This window comes from Suricata suricatta, chromosome 4 (genome assembly GCF_006229205.1).
Source record: "Suricata suricatta isolate VVHF042 chromosome 4, meerkat_22Aug2017_6uvM2_HiC, whole genome shotgun sequence".
Classification (NCBI taxonomy): domain Eukaryota; kingdom Metazoa; phylum Chordata; class Mammalia; order Carnivora; family Herpestidae; genus Suricata; species Suricata suricatta.
The window spans coordinates 1,100,712-1,114,351 of NC_043703.1; the positions used below are offsets into that span (position 1 = coordinate 1,100,712).

Genomic DNA, 13,640 nt, shown 5'->3' on the forward strand with positions numbered 1-13,640 from the left:
GCGGTGGCTCCGCTGGGTTCTGTGTGTGGCCCATGTCACACGTGCGGCTTCCCGTCCTGGCTGTTTGCCGTTCGCGCTGTCCTTGTGACTCAGTTCGCTGCGGCAGCCGTAGGTGACATGACGTGACTTACTCTTCGTGAGAATGACTGTGCCTTTTGTGAGCTTATGCCCCAGGTATGAAGATAAAAACTTACAGGAAAATGAAACATTAAGTAATCAGACGTAGGACGTGGTCAACGAGAAGCACCGATGCCGAGCTGTACGGAGCAGACCGGGAGCCACCCCGGCCCGCGCTGGGCGCCCGCCGCGGGAAGTCGGGCTTGCGGAGGCCGAGTGTGCCCTTGCCCACGCTCTCCTCCCTCAGGCCTGTGGCCACCAGTCTCCTCCGCTTCTCCGACCTCGGCTCCTTTAGGTCCCAGGCGTGGGGCAGACCGTGCGGTGGCGGTGTCTGCCCCAGGTCCGTCCTGTGGCCACAGTCACGTGGGCACACACCGCTTCCTGACTTTTCACCCGTCGGTGGGCACTTGGGCTGCTTCGTGTCTGGTGTGTTACAAGTACGTGCACTGAGCACATGGGTGCACGCATATTTTCGAATTCGTGTTCTCATTTTCTTTGGGTAAATACCAAATGCAATGATTTGATCCTATGGTGGTTTTATTTTCAACTTTTTGAGGGGCCTCCACACTGTTTCCCACGGTGGCTGCCCCAGTCTGCACCCCCCCCAACAGTGCGTGAGGATCCCTTTTCTCCACGTCCTCGCCAATACCTGTTGTTTCCTTTTTTTTTGATTCTGACAAGTGTGAGGTGATACCCCGTTGTGGTCTGATTGGCATGACCCTATTGAAGAGAGAGGTGCAGCCGTGTGCGGTGGGGTTTGGTGTCCGGAGGGCTCGCTGGAGGAGGCCTGTGGAGTGCACTGGAAAAGCTATGCTGAAAATCCAGATTAAGGTCTCGACCGACTGAAGGGCTGTGGGAAGTGCCTGTCACCTCGCTGGTTAAGGACAGGGCTCCGGGGCCCAGCAAATGCTCCAGCCGTCATGGTCAGATGCCTGCCCCTCCCCTCCTTCCCTCTCCCTGCCCCAACGGCACGTCCCACATACAAATCAGCATAGACTTTTTAAGAATTCATGGACCGCCAATACCATACTGTCTTGATGATGACAGTTTTGTAGTAGAGGCTGAAAAGTCTGGGAATGTAAACTGTTGCAGCCGCTCTGGAAAACAGTGTGGAGATTCCTCAAAAAATTAACAGTAGAAGTCCCTTATGACCCAGCAATAGCATTGCTGGGGATCTACCCAAGGGATACAGAAGTGCTGATCATAGTAGCCCATGTACCCTAATGTTCATAGCGGCACTTTCTGCAATAGCCAAATCATGGAAAGAGCCTAAATGTCCATCACCTGATGAGTGGATCAAGAAGATGTGGTTTATATACACAATGGAATACTACTTGGCAATGAGAGAAAGAATGGAATCCGGCCGTTTGTAGCAACGTGGACAGACCTCGAGGGAGTCATGCTAAGTGAAATAAGTCAGGAGGAGGAGGACAGATAGCGTATGTTTACACTCATAGATCTAACAGGAGAGACCTGGCAGGGGACCATGGGAAGGGGAAAGGGGGGGAACGAGCTGGGGAGAGGGAGGGAGGCAAATCAAGAGATACTTTTGAATGCTGAGCACAAACTGAGGGCTGAGGAGGGAGGGGGAAGGGGAAGGGGGTGATGGTCATGGAGGGGGCCACTTGTGGGGAAGAGCACTGGGTGTTATATGAAAACCTACTTGGTAATAAACTATTTAAATTAAAAAAAAAATTCCCAGACCACAGTTTATTTCCTAGAGTAGAGAGAGATTTTGGGGAAATCAGTATGTTTTGGACATAGAGCAATGAAGGGGAGCCCGGAGGACATTGCTAACACGTTCTGACCTTTCCTAGGGCCTGGGGAAGACTGCCGACCCAGGCCCCGGGGCGTGCTGCCCGTGCTGGCGGTGGGGACAGCCACAGACATGGGGTGTCGCCAGCAAAGCAGAAGTCGTAGGCTTCCAGTGATGCCTGGCGTGTGGGAGGCCCGGGGGCTGCTGCTGCTGGCGGGACCCACGGCTGCTGTCTGGGCTTCGGGGACGCTGCTGTGCCCTTCGCCCCCCGCTGTGTGTGCGGGACGAGGCTTTCTCTGCTGCCAGGTTTAGAGTAGGCTTGGGACGACTGGCGAGGACAAACCTTGGAAAACTGCTAGTAACACAAGGCAATGGGAAGAGTCAAATTTGTATTTCCTAAATGTGAAAAATTTTGGGTATGTGGACAGGCAAGAGTGTAAGACCCGCCTAAACCATCAGGAGGCTTTCTGATAGGCCCGGGCTAAGATTTGTTCGCCTTCAACCTGTGCTTCAGAATGGAAGCCCTTCGTGGCTCACGCGGTGGTAAACACGCTTCTGGGGCGATACTTCACGTTTTTAGGAGTGTGAGGTCAGCAGCCGTTTCCGCTCCACTCCCCAGCGCCCCGCAGGCACGACGCGGCACCACGGCAGGTAGGGTGCTGCTGCTAAAGTGGCGCGCGGGCGGGGTGGGAGCGGCAGCAGGACGAAGTCGGACTGAGGTCGGCTTTCCTCCCCGGGGCTGTTACTCCGGACGACCCGCAGAGCCAGTGCTGGAGGCCGCGGACAGACCGGGCCGAGCTGAAGGCCTTGCGTCTTCTGGCTTAACCTTGAACAAGGATGCTGCCTTTTCTCAGCCTTGGACTCAGCATTGGGTTAGTTGTCAGCCCGAGTGTTGTTAGGGTTTAAAAAAACAAATCAGGTGTTTTGTTTTGTCCGCTGTGTCGTGCCACGGAGGTGCAATCCGGCGTTACGCTCCGTGTGTGTCACCTCTAGGCGCTGTCTCGGAACCGCTCCTTCGGTGACAGTCTGCTCCCGTTAGGCGCACCGCGGAAGGTCTCCCACGGGTCCTTCCGTCGCGCGTGCTCTCTGGTGCGCTGAGTCACGCGGCAGTCCAGGGCTCCCTCACCGCGTGCGCCACTGGGTTTGGTCTCCAGACCCTGCCTTTAAGACCCCCTGGGGGCGCACCCTTCACCGGAGCGCTTCACGAGTGTAGTGCTCTCGGAGGAAGGAAGTGACAGGAAGGGACAGGAAGGGGCAGACTGTTGTGGGGCCTCTCATGGGTCACAGCGTGGGCGCCCACCGTGCGTCCAGCAGACGGCAGCCCTTTCGGTTTCTTGGGCTTGGGGCTCGTTGGCCTTCCTGCGCAGACGCGGCCCGTTGGGTCTGTCGCCCACTCCATGTGGGTGTTGGCTGACGTTTGTGCATGGCGCTGGGAGTTTCACCTTTATCGAAATACGAGTCATGTGCGCGTGCGTGCGGCTTGTTCTTCGCAGCCGAGGACCTGTTCACGGACTTGGAGAGCGCGTTCCGGGGCAAGATCGATGCCGCGTACTTGGAGACCAGCAAGTACCTGCTGGACGTTCTCAACAGGAAGTACCGCCTGCTGGACCACATGCAGGCCGCGCGGCGCTACCTGCTCCTGGGCCAGGGCGACTTCATCCGGCACCTGATGGACCTGCTCAAGTAAGGAGCCGCTCTGAGTTCCTAGATGCACGGCAGATTTCCACGTGAGGCGGGGCCCTCGCGGTTCTGGGTTAAGAGAGGAAAGGGCGTTACAGGGAACTCGGATGAGTTCTTACAGAACGTACTGGTAAGATGAAATCTGAAATTTTTTTTGAAAATTATTTGATGAGATCAAGGTTGTCACATTGAAGTCCCTTTATTTTTGCTTATTCTGTGCTTTATTCACAAACAAGCCCGTGGGCCTGTGGACACCATGGCCCTGAAGGTCCAGTATCTGAGCGTGTGTGGTGTGATCACGCTTAGTGCCAGTTTCAAACAGGTCCAAAAATTGTGTATTTTCAAACTGAACTTTTTTCCATATTAGTAGTTTAAATTGTTTCTTGGGGGGAAAGAAAACCCATAAAACAAAATTACTGTTTTCATTTTGTTCTGTGACATTTTTCGTGGCATCTTCCATCCCAGAATTAGACGCGGGTCCCTCCCCGGCCTCTGTTGAGACGTTTGCAGCCCTGCAGCAGGGCCTGTCCGTCCCTCCCCAGCTCTAGACACCCCGACCCTTGGTGCAGCGGGCTCCCAGCGGAGTGTGGCTGGTCTACTCAGGCACTAGAGAATACAGATTGGGAGTTTTTGATGTTCCCTTTGGGACACTTGAAAGAGCGCATGGCCCTCCAGCCTTACCTGTGTGATCAAGCGGAGGTTTTGGTGGCCCAGCCCTCAGATGTCCCTGGGCCTTTGAGTTGCCAAGGGAGCTGGCTGAGGCCAACCCTGGGCCACCCGAGGAGGAGCTCAGTCCCTCAGGGGTGGGGCCAGGAACGTGCATTTCTAATGATGCCCTTAGTCCAGACACAGGTCCCCACAGTCGCCCTCTGCACACTGTCCTCAGTGTGAGAGGCAGTGAGTTCAGGGCACACACCCTGGTCACTGACCTTCTTGGCACGTGCTGGTGGGTGACGGTGCCCATCAGCTCGAGAAGGGCGTGGTGAGCTGTGAGCACAGTGCTTGTGGGAGAATCACACGTGTACCCTGAGCAGAGAAGGGGCCTCTGGTGGGCGCAGTGCTGGTCTCCAGCCTGGGGCCTGCTGGAAGCTGGGCAGGCCAGAGTGTTTGCAGGGGAGGTGCCTTCCGCCTAAACGGGGGTTCTTGGGAGCACGTGGGGGCGCTGGCCTGGGGTGCAGGTGGGCAAGGCGGCTCTCTCAGTTTGCAGGTGAGGCCACGCTCAGAGTGCCCGTCATGCCACCGATCAGGTCACATGACCGGTCTCACGAACTTCCCTTGGGCTCTCGTGATCAGATTTGTTTCTTGTTTGAAGTTTATGGTTTTAAAGTGGGGGGAGGGTCCCTGATCTCCAGCTAGCCTCAGACTTCCCTGAGTGATGACGTCATGGTCCTTCTTCATCGGTCTCTGCCCCATTCTTTACTGCCACGGAGGCCCGGAGCCGCAGGGCCAGCGCCTGTGCACACGTGGGGGTGATGGGCAGGCCTTTCCCCAACTCGTACTGGGCAGTAGTCGACCTAGAGCGCTGTGTGAGTGTCAGGTGTGCGGCACGATGTCTGGACCCCCTGGGCTGCGAACTTGTAGGATTTGCTCGTGTACCGACTGCTGTGGGTCACGGGGTGTTGGCTGCGCTCCCCAGATGGCGCGCTTACGCACCGCGGCCTGTTGACTCCGGGGCCCCTTCCTCCACTCCCCTCCCTGCTCTCGCCCAGCGACCTTAGCTTCCTGCTTAGCAGCCCAGACGTTAGTGACCCCAAGGAAGTGTTTGCTGATAATGTGGCAGTTTTAAAACTGTGTTTTGGTAATGTTTATTTTTGAAAGAGAGAGAGAGAGTGGGAGTGGGGGAGGAGCAGCGAGAGAGGGAGTCACAGAATTCAAAGCACAGAGCCCGATTTGGGGCTCAAAGTCGTGAACTGTGAAATCATGACCTGAGCCGAAGTCATACACTTTACTAAATGAGCCCCCAGGCACCCACACAGCAATTTTTAGCATCTAGAATCACAATGTCCTTGATCTGGTTGTTCTGATTTAATGACGACTTCTCTGCCATTGCACCTGTGCAGAAAATTCCAGTGCTTCCCGCTACTGTAGGCCAGACTTTTGTTGAAAACTTGACTTGTTAATGTGTATGACACACGTAAGTGTTTTCAATTTAAGCAAAATTAAAATTAACTTTTTTGAGATTTAAAGAAATGTTTTACTCCCCAGCATACTTGGTGAAATCCTGTTTACAGTTAATTTTGTGAAACTTTTGTTTCTATGTCGTAGTGGTTTGTCTTTTTAGGTTTTGTAATTTGAACTCGTTTTACAATTTTAAGTTTTTACAAAGCTCATTAAGAATTCACGTAACATCTTTTATGTTTACAAAATCTGTTAAGACCAGAGCTCGTCCGCCCAGCTACGACTTTGTATCAGCACAACTTGACCGGGATTCTTGAAACCGCTGTCAGAGCCACCAACGCCCAGTTCGACAGCCCCGAGATCCTCAGGAGACTGGACGTGCGGCTGCTGGAGGTGCTGGGCCCCGGCTCCCGGGTGGGAGCGGTTCCCGGAGGGCTGGCCGGCCTGGGCCAGGCTCCACGGGGGCCCTGTCTCTGCACACTGGGCATCTCCGTCCGCTCCGCGGGCAAGGGCCCCGCAGGACGGGCTCCGCGGGCAGAGAACACGCGGCACTCGCCTCGGCGCTCGGTGGCACGTTGTGGAGTAGATCTTAACTCCTGTTAATGGGAGTGCTGGCAGGAGGCACAGGGATGGCCTGTGATGATAGTGGGCATCAAAAATAGCTGTTCTTAGTTTCAGTTTGAAAGAAGAGTTTTCTGAGGGGAAGAGTATCGGACGCAGCACACACTGTGTAGTTGGGGTGAGGACCGTTAGCAGGGCTTGCTGGCTTTTCTTAAGTGTTGAGTTTTGTTCTTTTTTAATGTTTGTTCATTTTTGAGAGAGACAGAGACAGAGACAGAGCACGAGCAGGGGAGCAGTAGAGAGAGAGGGAGACACAGAATCTGTGAAGCCCTAGTGTGGGGCTTGAACCCATGAACTACGAGTTCATTACCTGAGCTAAAGTCGGGTGCTTAACCACCCGGGTGCCCCTAGATGTTGACTTTTAAAGGATTCAGGATGTATAAGGCAGTGAGTTCTTGTCATAAGAAACTGGTGACGAATTTTAAATTGATTTTATGGTATTTATTCAAAATATACCAGGGGTACCTGGGTGGCTCTGTCTGTTTAACAACCGACTCTTGATCTCAGCTCAGTTCATGATCTCACAGTTAGTGAGTGGGTTTGAGCCCCGCACCGGGCTCAGTGCTGACAGTGCAGAACCTGGCACCTGCTTCGGATTCTGTCTCCCTTTCTCTTTCTCTGCTCCTTCCGTGCTCACACACTGTCTCTCTGTCAAAAATAAACATTAAAAAGAAGTCTTTAACAAAATAAAAATAAAATAAAATAAACATTAAATAATACCCCACAACACACCATTCGTTCCAGAATATTCTTGGAGCATCCCCTCTGTGCCCGTGGTTTAAATGCTGAGAGTTCAGGGGTCCACAGATCTCTGGTGTCCTGGAGCTCACACTCAGAAGTACTGAGTGCTTTTCAGAAACTGGGCTTTATGTTAGTGCCTTTTTTTCCACGATAGAGTCTTTGGCAGAAGGCAGCACTGGGGGGCAGGCCTGCAGTGTTTGTTTCTGTTCCCAGGTCTCTCCGGGTGACACCGGCTGGGATGTTTTCAGCCTGGACTACCACGTCGACGGGCCGATTGCCACGGTAAGACCACGCTGGGCGTTTGTGTGGCCGCGGCCCTTCCGCTTGCTAACCGCCTTGTTCTAGAACGGGCTCTGTCCTCGCCGAGGGCCTGCTGCAGGCCGTCACGTGACCTCTGGGCAGCCCACAGAAGGAATGCCTGAGCCAAGATCGTGTGTGGTCTGAGATAGTCGTTAACGAGTGCTGACGGGCTCTATTATTTTACGAATCCCTACGAACATCCTAGGGTTCAGCAGGCACGTAGTAGATGGATTGCTCGTTGGGCCCCGTTATCCTCAGACTACAGTAGCTAATTCAGGACGGGCGGAGAGGGACCAAGATGTGCATCGTAGGGGGTCACACTCCACTTAGACGTGAAGTCTGGTCCTCAGTGGTCAGTGGGACCCGGAAGCCCGCGCTGCTGCTGTCCATGGTGCTGGTGCCGTTTGGAGCACAGCGCTGGCTCCTCCCCGAGTTCAGAGAACTCATGACCGGCCGTCCCGCTTGTCTGCCTGCTGGCCCTGCTGGCCACGCTGAACGCCCCCCTCGAGGGCCTGCCCTCCTTGGCCAAGAGGCTCCTTTGAGCTGATGTCAGTTGTTCGGAGTCTGCAGTGCTGAAGGAGGACATGCGTTTCTGTTAATAATTGGGGAAAATATTTTGTCAAGGAATAGAGCTCGTCTGTGAGATCCCTCCTAGACGGTCCTGGCAGCCTGCGACTCCGCGGCCGGTCTCTCGTCTCCAGTTGAGTCACAGCCCTGCCGGGGTGCACCTGTGCGGCTGCCTCTCTCTGGGGCACGTGGCCCTCGCGTCTGCTCCTGGTGCGCGTGTTTCACACGCATTCCCAGTGTTTAAGCTGCACCAGACCAGAGCTGCTGTATTTTAAATGCTAACTGCTCTTAGATTTAATTTTTTGTTGTATTCAGACGAGTGTTTTTCTCCTTTGAATTATGTCTTAAATAGTTTCCCATACTTATTTGTTAAAATATCCTGTTGTGTAAATTATTATTTAAATCAGAAACTTTTGTGTTACTTGCTTTGTTAATACAGACTACGTGGCACATAGCTTTTCCACAGTGTAGTAGATGCCAGAGTGGAGGCCCTTGTGTTTGTTATTTCATAGAACGTGAGGGCCTCAAGTGTTTGAGAAGCTGAAGGTCCTGTACGTACAGTTAGTTCACCATTCTGCAGACGCACGGAGTGTCCAGAGTTGAACCTGGCATGCCCTGTGTATCAACACTTGGTTATGCAGTACATTTTAAAAATTTTAGAATTTTGTAAACTCTAATTGAAAGAGTCAAGAGAATTTTATAGCCTAGATTTATTTAAAAAACAACTTTGGGGTGGGTCTGTGTCTATGGCTAGCAGTGTGGACTTACCTGCCGCCTCCAGTGGGTGGAGGGCGGGATCTCTGGGAGGGCATACAGGGTGCTGTGGGGGGGGGGGGGGGGGCGGGGGGGGGGGGGGGGGGGGGGGGGGGGCGGGGGGGGGGGGGGGGGGGGGGGGGGTCTCAGCGCCTGTGCTTGCTGCTCAGGTGCTGGGGTCTGCTGATGTCACAGGTTGTTATATTTTCAGCTAAATGGAATCTCTTACTTAAACATATACTTCTAGGGTCAAATTCTGGGAGAAAATGGATTTTCTGCTTCTCTATTAAATTTACAGTTATTTTCATTCCCTTTCTAGTCTCATTAAGATTGCCACTTTTGTGTGTGATTTAATTATAACAAGTACGTATCTTACGTCAGTCACGCAGTTTCATCTTATGTGACAGTGTAATTTAGCTCCCTGGTAGTTCTGTGAAGGAGCCTGTGGAGGGGTCACCTGTGATCTTCTCACTGGGATGTTGGGCAGGATGAAGTCCACGGACTTGTGTCCTTGATCTCCAGGGGGTTGAGATGCCAGAAGCTTATTTCTTATCCTGCTGAACTTCCAGGTGCCCAGGCAGTGAGCTGAAAGGCCAGGCCCGCGGCAGAACTAACGGGGGGCGGGTCTCCCCATGTGGGATGTAGGAGCGGCTTCTCTGACACTGTGCCTGCCCCTAACAGATCCTGATCACGCGGTATTTGTGCGTTGGGCCACGTGAAGTGCGCTCCGGGAGGCCGGCACTGAAAGGGTCTCTACGAGGTGGCATTTGTATAGCAAGGATTTCTGTGGTTGTAAGATTGTTTAAATCAGTCACCCTCTGTTTCTGTAGTTGCAGACACAGAAGTGTGGGCAGCACAGCAAAATCCCTAAACCCTGAAACAGCCCTAGCTGGTCTCAGAGTCCATTCCGAGCGGGCCCGGGTCAGTCCAGCCGTCGCTCAGTACTGAGGAGGGAGGCCGGGGGCGGGGCTCTGCCGTGCTGACCCCCTGTGTGCGGGCCAGTCCAGGAGTGGGGAGGTCGGGGCTCCCGGTGAGAAACCAGCTGTGCAGCACCACCGCCGGCCCCGCCGGCCCGGAGCTGCTGGGCGCAGAGGCCCCGCCGGGAGGGGCGTTTCCACCTCTCCTGCGCAGGGACAGAGCCGCTGACTCCTGTAGACGCCTCCCTGCTGGAGCTCCATGTCTGTTCTGTGCACGCGTTGGTGTCGGAAGTGTTCGGCTGCCGTCCGCAGAAAACCCAGTTACTGGCATGGGCATGCGCGGGACACACTTCCTAGATGATTGTGTTCATCTGACATTTGAACTTACCTGGTGTCCTGTGTTCTTATCTGGGAGGGCAGGGGGCATGGAAGCAGCTCGCCCAGCCCCTGCCCTAGACCCTTCCGTTTGCAGTGAACTCGCTTCACGAGCAGTAAACCCCTGTGGTAAGATAGCCTGGAGGCCCCATTCCAGACTGCAGGCTCTTCTAGGCCCACCAGGCTTGAGATGACCAGCCTCGCCTGTCCCTGGGGCGGGTCGGGCTTGAGTCCACGTTCGTGACGGGGTTTAGGGGTTTAGACCGCGTTTAAGAGTCCTTAGCCACCCTTTACTGGCTGTGTGCCCTCAGGCCTCCGTCTCTCAGTCCGTGAGACCGGTCCGGAAGCATCTGCCCGTGTTACTGTGAGTTTGTCCCACGTGCTGCTCAGCACACAGACTGTCCCGTGCTTGTATTTGATGACTTTCCTGAAACGTGCAGCTGCTTCTGTCCTGCTTAGAGTTCATTGGAGTTGATTGTGTCTTCTCTGGCTTTTTTGTGCCTTAAAAGAAAAATGCAGCTGAAAGGCTGAGCTCTGTTGCGGGAGGGTCCCTAGGTCACCGTAGGTCAGAGCGCCATCAGCCTGTCCTGTGCCTCTCTCTGCAGGTGTTCACGCGAGAGTGCATGAGCCACTACCTGAGGGTGTTTAACTTCCTGTGGAGGGCGAAGCGGATGGAGTACATCCTCACGGACATCCGCAAGGGCCACATGTGCAACGCCAAGCTCCTGAGAAACATGCCAGGTGAGCCCGCCCGCGGCCCCGCGGCCCCGCGCTTCCGGGCCGGGCTTCCGGGAGGGGGCTCGTGTGGTCCTGCTCCTCTTGGCTTCGTGCCAGTCAGGAAGAAACTTGAGTCAAGTTAGAGGTTTTCCAGACCGTGAGGTTCCTTTCAGAATTACGTTTGTTCTCACTCTGCTGTTCACGTATGGACTTTTCTTTTTTAAGAAAGGAAAGCTATTTAATAAATCACTGGCTCATTTAAAGTTCACTTAGTATTTTGATTAAAATCTGTTTGGGTTTTGCTTCAATCTTTGTTTTGGTTCACAAACCATGACATGAAAATATCTTATTTTACGATTAAAATCTCTGGTAAAACTTCTTACATTAGATAAGTTTATTTGAATGTGACAAATGTTGAATAACTGCAGTTATCAATAATTTTGAAATTTTCATATTGAAATTCATTTGGTCAAAACCTTTGAGAAAGTATTTCAACATGTCTCTAAAGGGAGGTGGGGGCACCTGGGGGCTCAGTCTGTTAAGCGTCTGACTTCGGCTCTGGTCATGATCTTGTGGTTCGTGAATTTGAGTCCTGTGTTGGGCTCTGTGCTGACAGCTCAGAGCCTGGAGCCCGTCCTCGGATCCTGTGTCTCCCTCTCTCTCTGCCCCTCCCTTGCTCATGCTCTGTCTCCTTCTCTCTCAAAAATAAATAAATGTTAAAAAAAAAACAAAAAATAAGAGGAGAAATAGCACTGAGCAATTCTTAACCCTTTGGTGAAAGTGATTATTGAAGAAGGTGCTGTTGCTTGAAGAGAGGCCCACGTGATCTCTGTGGTTACTAGGTCAAGGCTGACCCTTGGGCAGCTCCCAAAGTTCCAGGACAACGACACCCCAGGAGCCGGGCCTGGACAGTGCCCGTCTGTGTGTGGACAGAGTGGTCAGTTTGTACTGGGCATCCCTGCTTTCTGTGTACGCAGCCGGCCTTTCCAGGGGTCAGGGTGCTCTGATTATGCTCCTGGCCTAGCTTCCTTTGGATCCATTTTCTAGAAGGTTAATAACAAGGACCCTCTGACTTAGCTGAGAAAGATGTGAAGGAATGTTTTCTTTTCAATACCATGGTGGTTGTAGGCGGGACCATGGTGGATGTGGGCGGGACCATGGCGGATGTGGGCGGGACATACTGCCTTCAGCTCTTTCTAGCACCTGTGGGCTTCCTCGAGGTGGTGGGCTCTTCCTGAAGGGGCAGGAGGAGGCGTCAGTCAGCTGTCAGCCAGCCTGCCTCCTGGTTCTGCACCTGTCTCTTCCCCTGGTGTCATGACCTCGTGGTGTGTCTTGGGGCGACTCGCACAGTCTGCTGGGAGCACCCTGGCAGGTTGATCCGATTGCCGGCCACGCGCCTTCTCTGGGGCCGCCCGGCGCTGCGGCGTGCGTGTGCCCAGCTGTCACTTCTCTGTGCCCCATTCAGATCCTCCCCAGGGAGTGCAGACGCTTTGTCCCTGTCACCCTCTTTCAAAATGAGCTTGTGTTATTTTTAGCCCTGGGAAGTCTGAGCGGTGTTAACAGTTTTAAGTATTAGCTGGGTGTTTGAATATCACCTCACCAGTGTCTGTGTGAATTTGCTCTTCTCTTGTATTGAGTAGTCAATGAGTTTTGTTTTCTACTTGAAGGTAACATATATTTGATCAACTTTCTATGTATGGGGAAAAATAGACCTTATCTTTTATGAATTAATAACGTTAACATAACTGGATGCTACTTTGGAGAGCTTATTAGCTGACACTTTGCTTGTCACGGCGACTTCTCAGATCTTTCGAATAGCACAGCATTGCCTCGTGTGAATGTGCCATGCGATCTTCCCTCTTTAGTCGTGTTCTTTTTTCCTGTTTATGTAAATAGTGCTATTTGCTTTCTATAAGAATATATTGACAGATATTTCTCTGGATATTTACATTGATATTTATACTCTGAATACTTCTTTAGCTGGGCGAACAGGGATGGGTTTTAGTCTACGTTCCTGAGTAGTAGTCCAGGCGCTTGAGCTGCAGGCGCACCCGGTCACGTGACGTGAGGAAGGCTGCACCAGGTTAAGGCGTGGGCGTGCGGGGGGCCCTCTGAGGCCGTGAGCTCCTTTTAGGTGGCTGGTGTTGGGTATTCTGTGCAAACAGATTGTCAGTTCGATAGGGGACAATGGATTCGTTTTAACTTATTTAATGCTTTTTAAATTATTGATGACTGTAATGCTTTTTTTGGTCATTGTATTTGTTTTTTTAGGAAACTGGTTTTTGCTCAACAGAGTTGGGGTGTAGTGTTCTTCCTTTTATTGATAAGGAGTATTCTAAAGTTGTTGATGATGTCCAGGCACCTTACTGGGCTTGAGAGAAATCAACCAGCTAGTTCTTCTTGTTAATATAGCAAATTTAGGAACATCTTCCAATCATAAATCTGAGGCAGAACTTCAGAACATTACATAAAGTGCTCCTGGGAGCAGCCTTTGGAGTTATGCACGCGTGTGTAATGTGTGGCGCTGGCTTGGTCCATGTGTACAGTCTCACTGGTCATTATCCCAAATATTTTAAGAATATTTATCAAAATAAATATTTTGGAGTAAATGGTTACATTTGAAAATGATCCGCTTGGGGGGCGCCTGGCCGGCTCAGTCAGTGGAGCATGTGACTCTTGATCATGGGCGGTGCATTCAAGCCCCATTTATGTTGGGTATAGAGATTACTAAAAAAAAAAAAAAAAAAATTAAAAAGCCAACCAAAGGAAAAAAAATGATTTGCTTAGAACAGGAGTTTTTGATAGTGTCTACCAAGGTGTTTATGCCTGTTTTTATGTATTTGTCATTTAACTGGACAGAAAGCAGTTGTTGATACCAGAATCGTTTAAGGATCTGGTTCTGGTAGTACAGAGGTTTTTGTTATTGGAGTCAGTTAATGTAAAAGCTTTCGCAGTCGGTGGCAACTAAATATGTGTTT

At 52.2% G+C, this 13,640-nt stretch overlaps 1 protein-coding gene across 1 annotated transcript in view; it reads left to right on the plus strand.

The window, feature by feature from the left end:
* Nucleotides 1-13,640, plus strand: part of TUBGCP3 (tubulin gamma complex associated protein 3) — a 68,359-nt gene that overhangs the window by 36,775 nt on the left and 17,944 nt on the right. Inside the window, exons 17-20 of the mRNA XM_029938393.1 lie at nucleotides 3,367-3,556; nucleotides 5,929-6,064; nucleotides 7,247-7,315; nucleotides 10,551-10,686. Of these exons, the coding sequence (XP_029794253.1) occupies nucleotides 3,367-3,556; nucleotides 5,929-6,064; nucleotides 7,247-7,315; nucleotides 10,551-10,686 (531 nt within the window). The remainder of the gene's footprint in view (nucleotides 1-3,366; nucleotides 3,557-5,928; nucleotides 6,065-7,246; nucleotides 7,316-10,550; nucleotides 10,687-13,640) is intronic.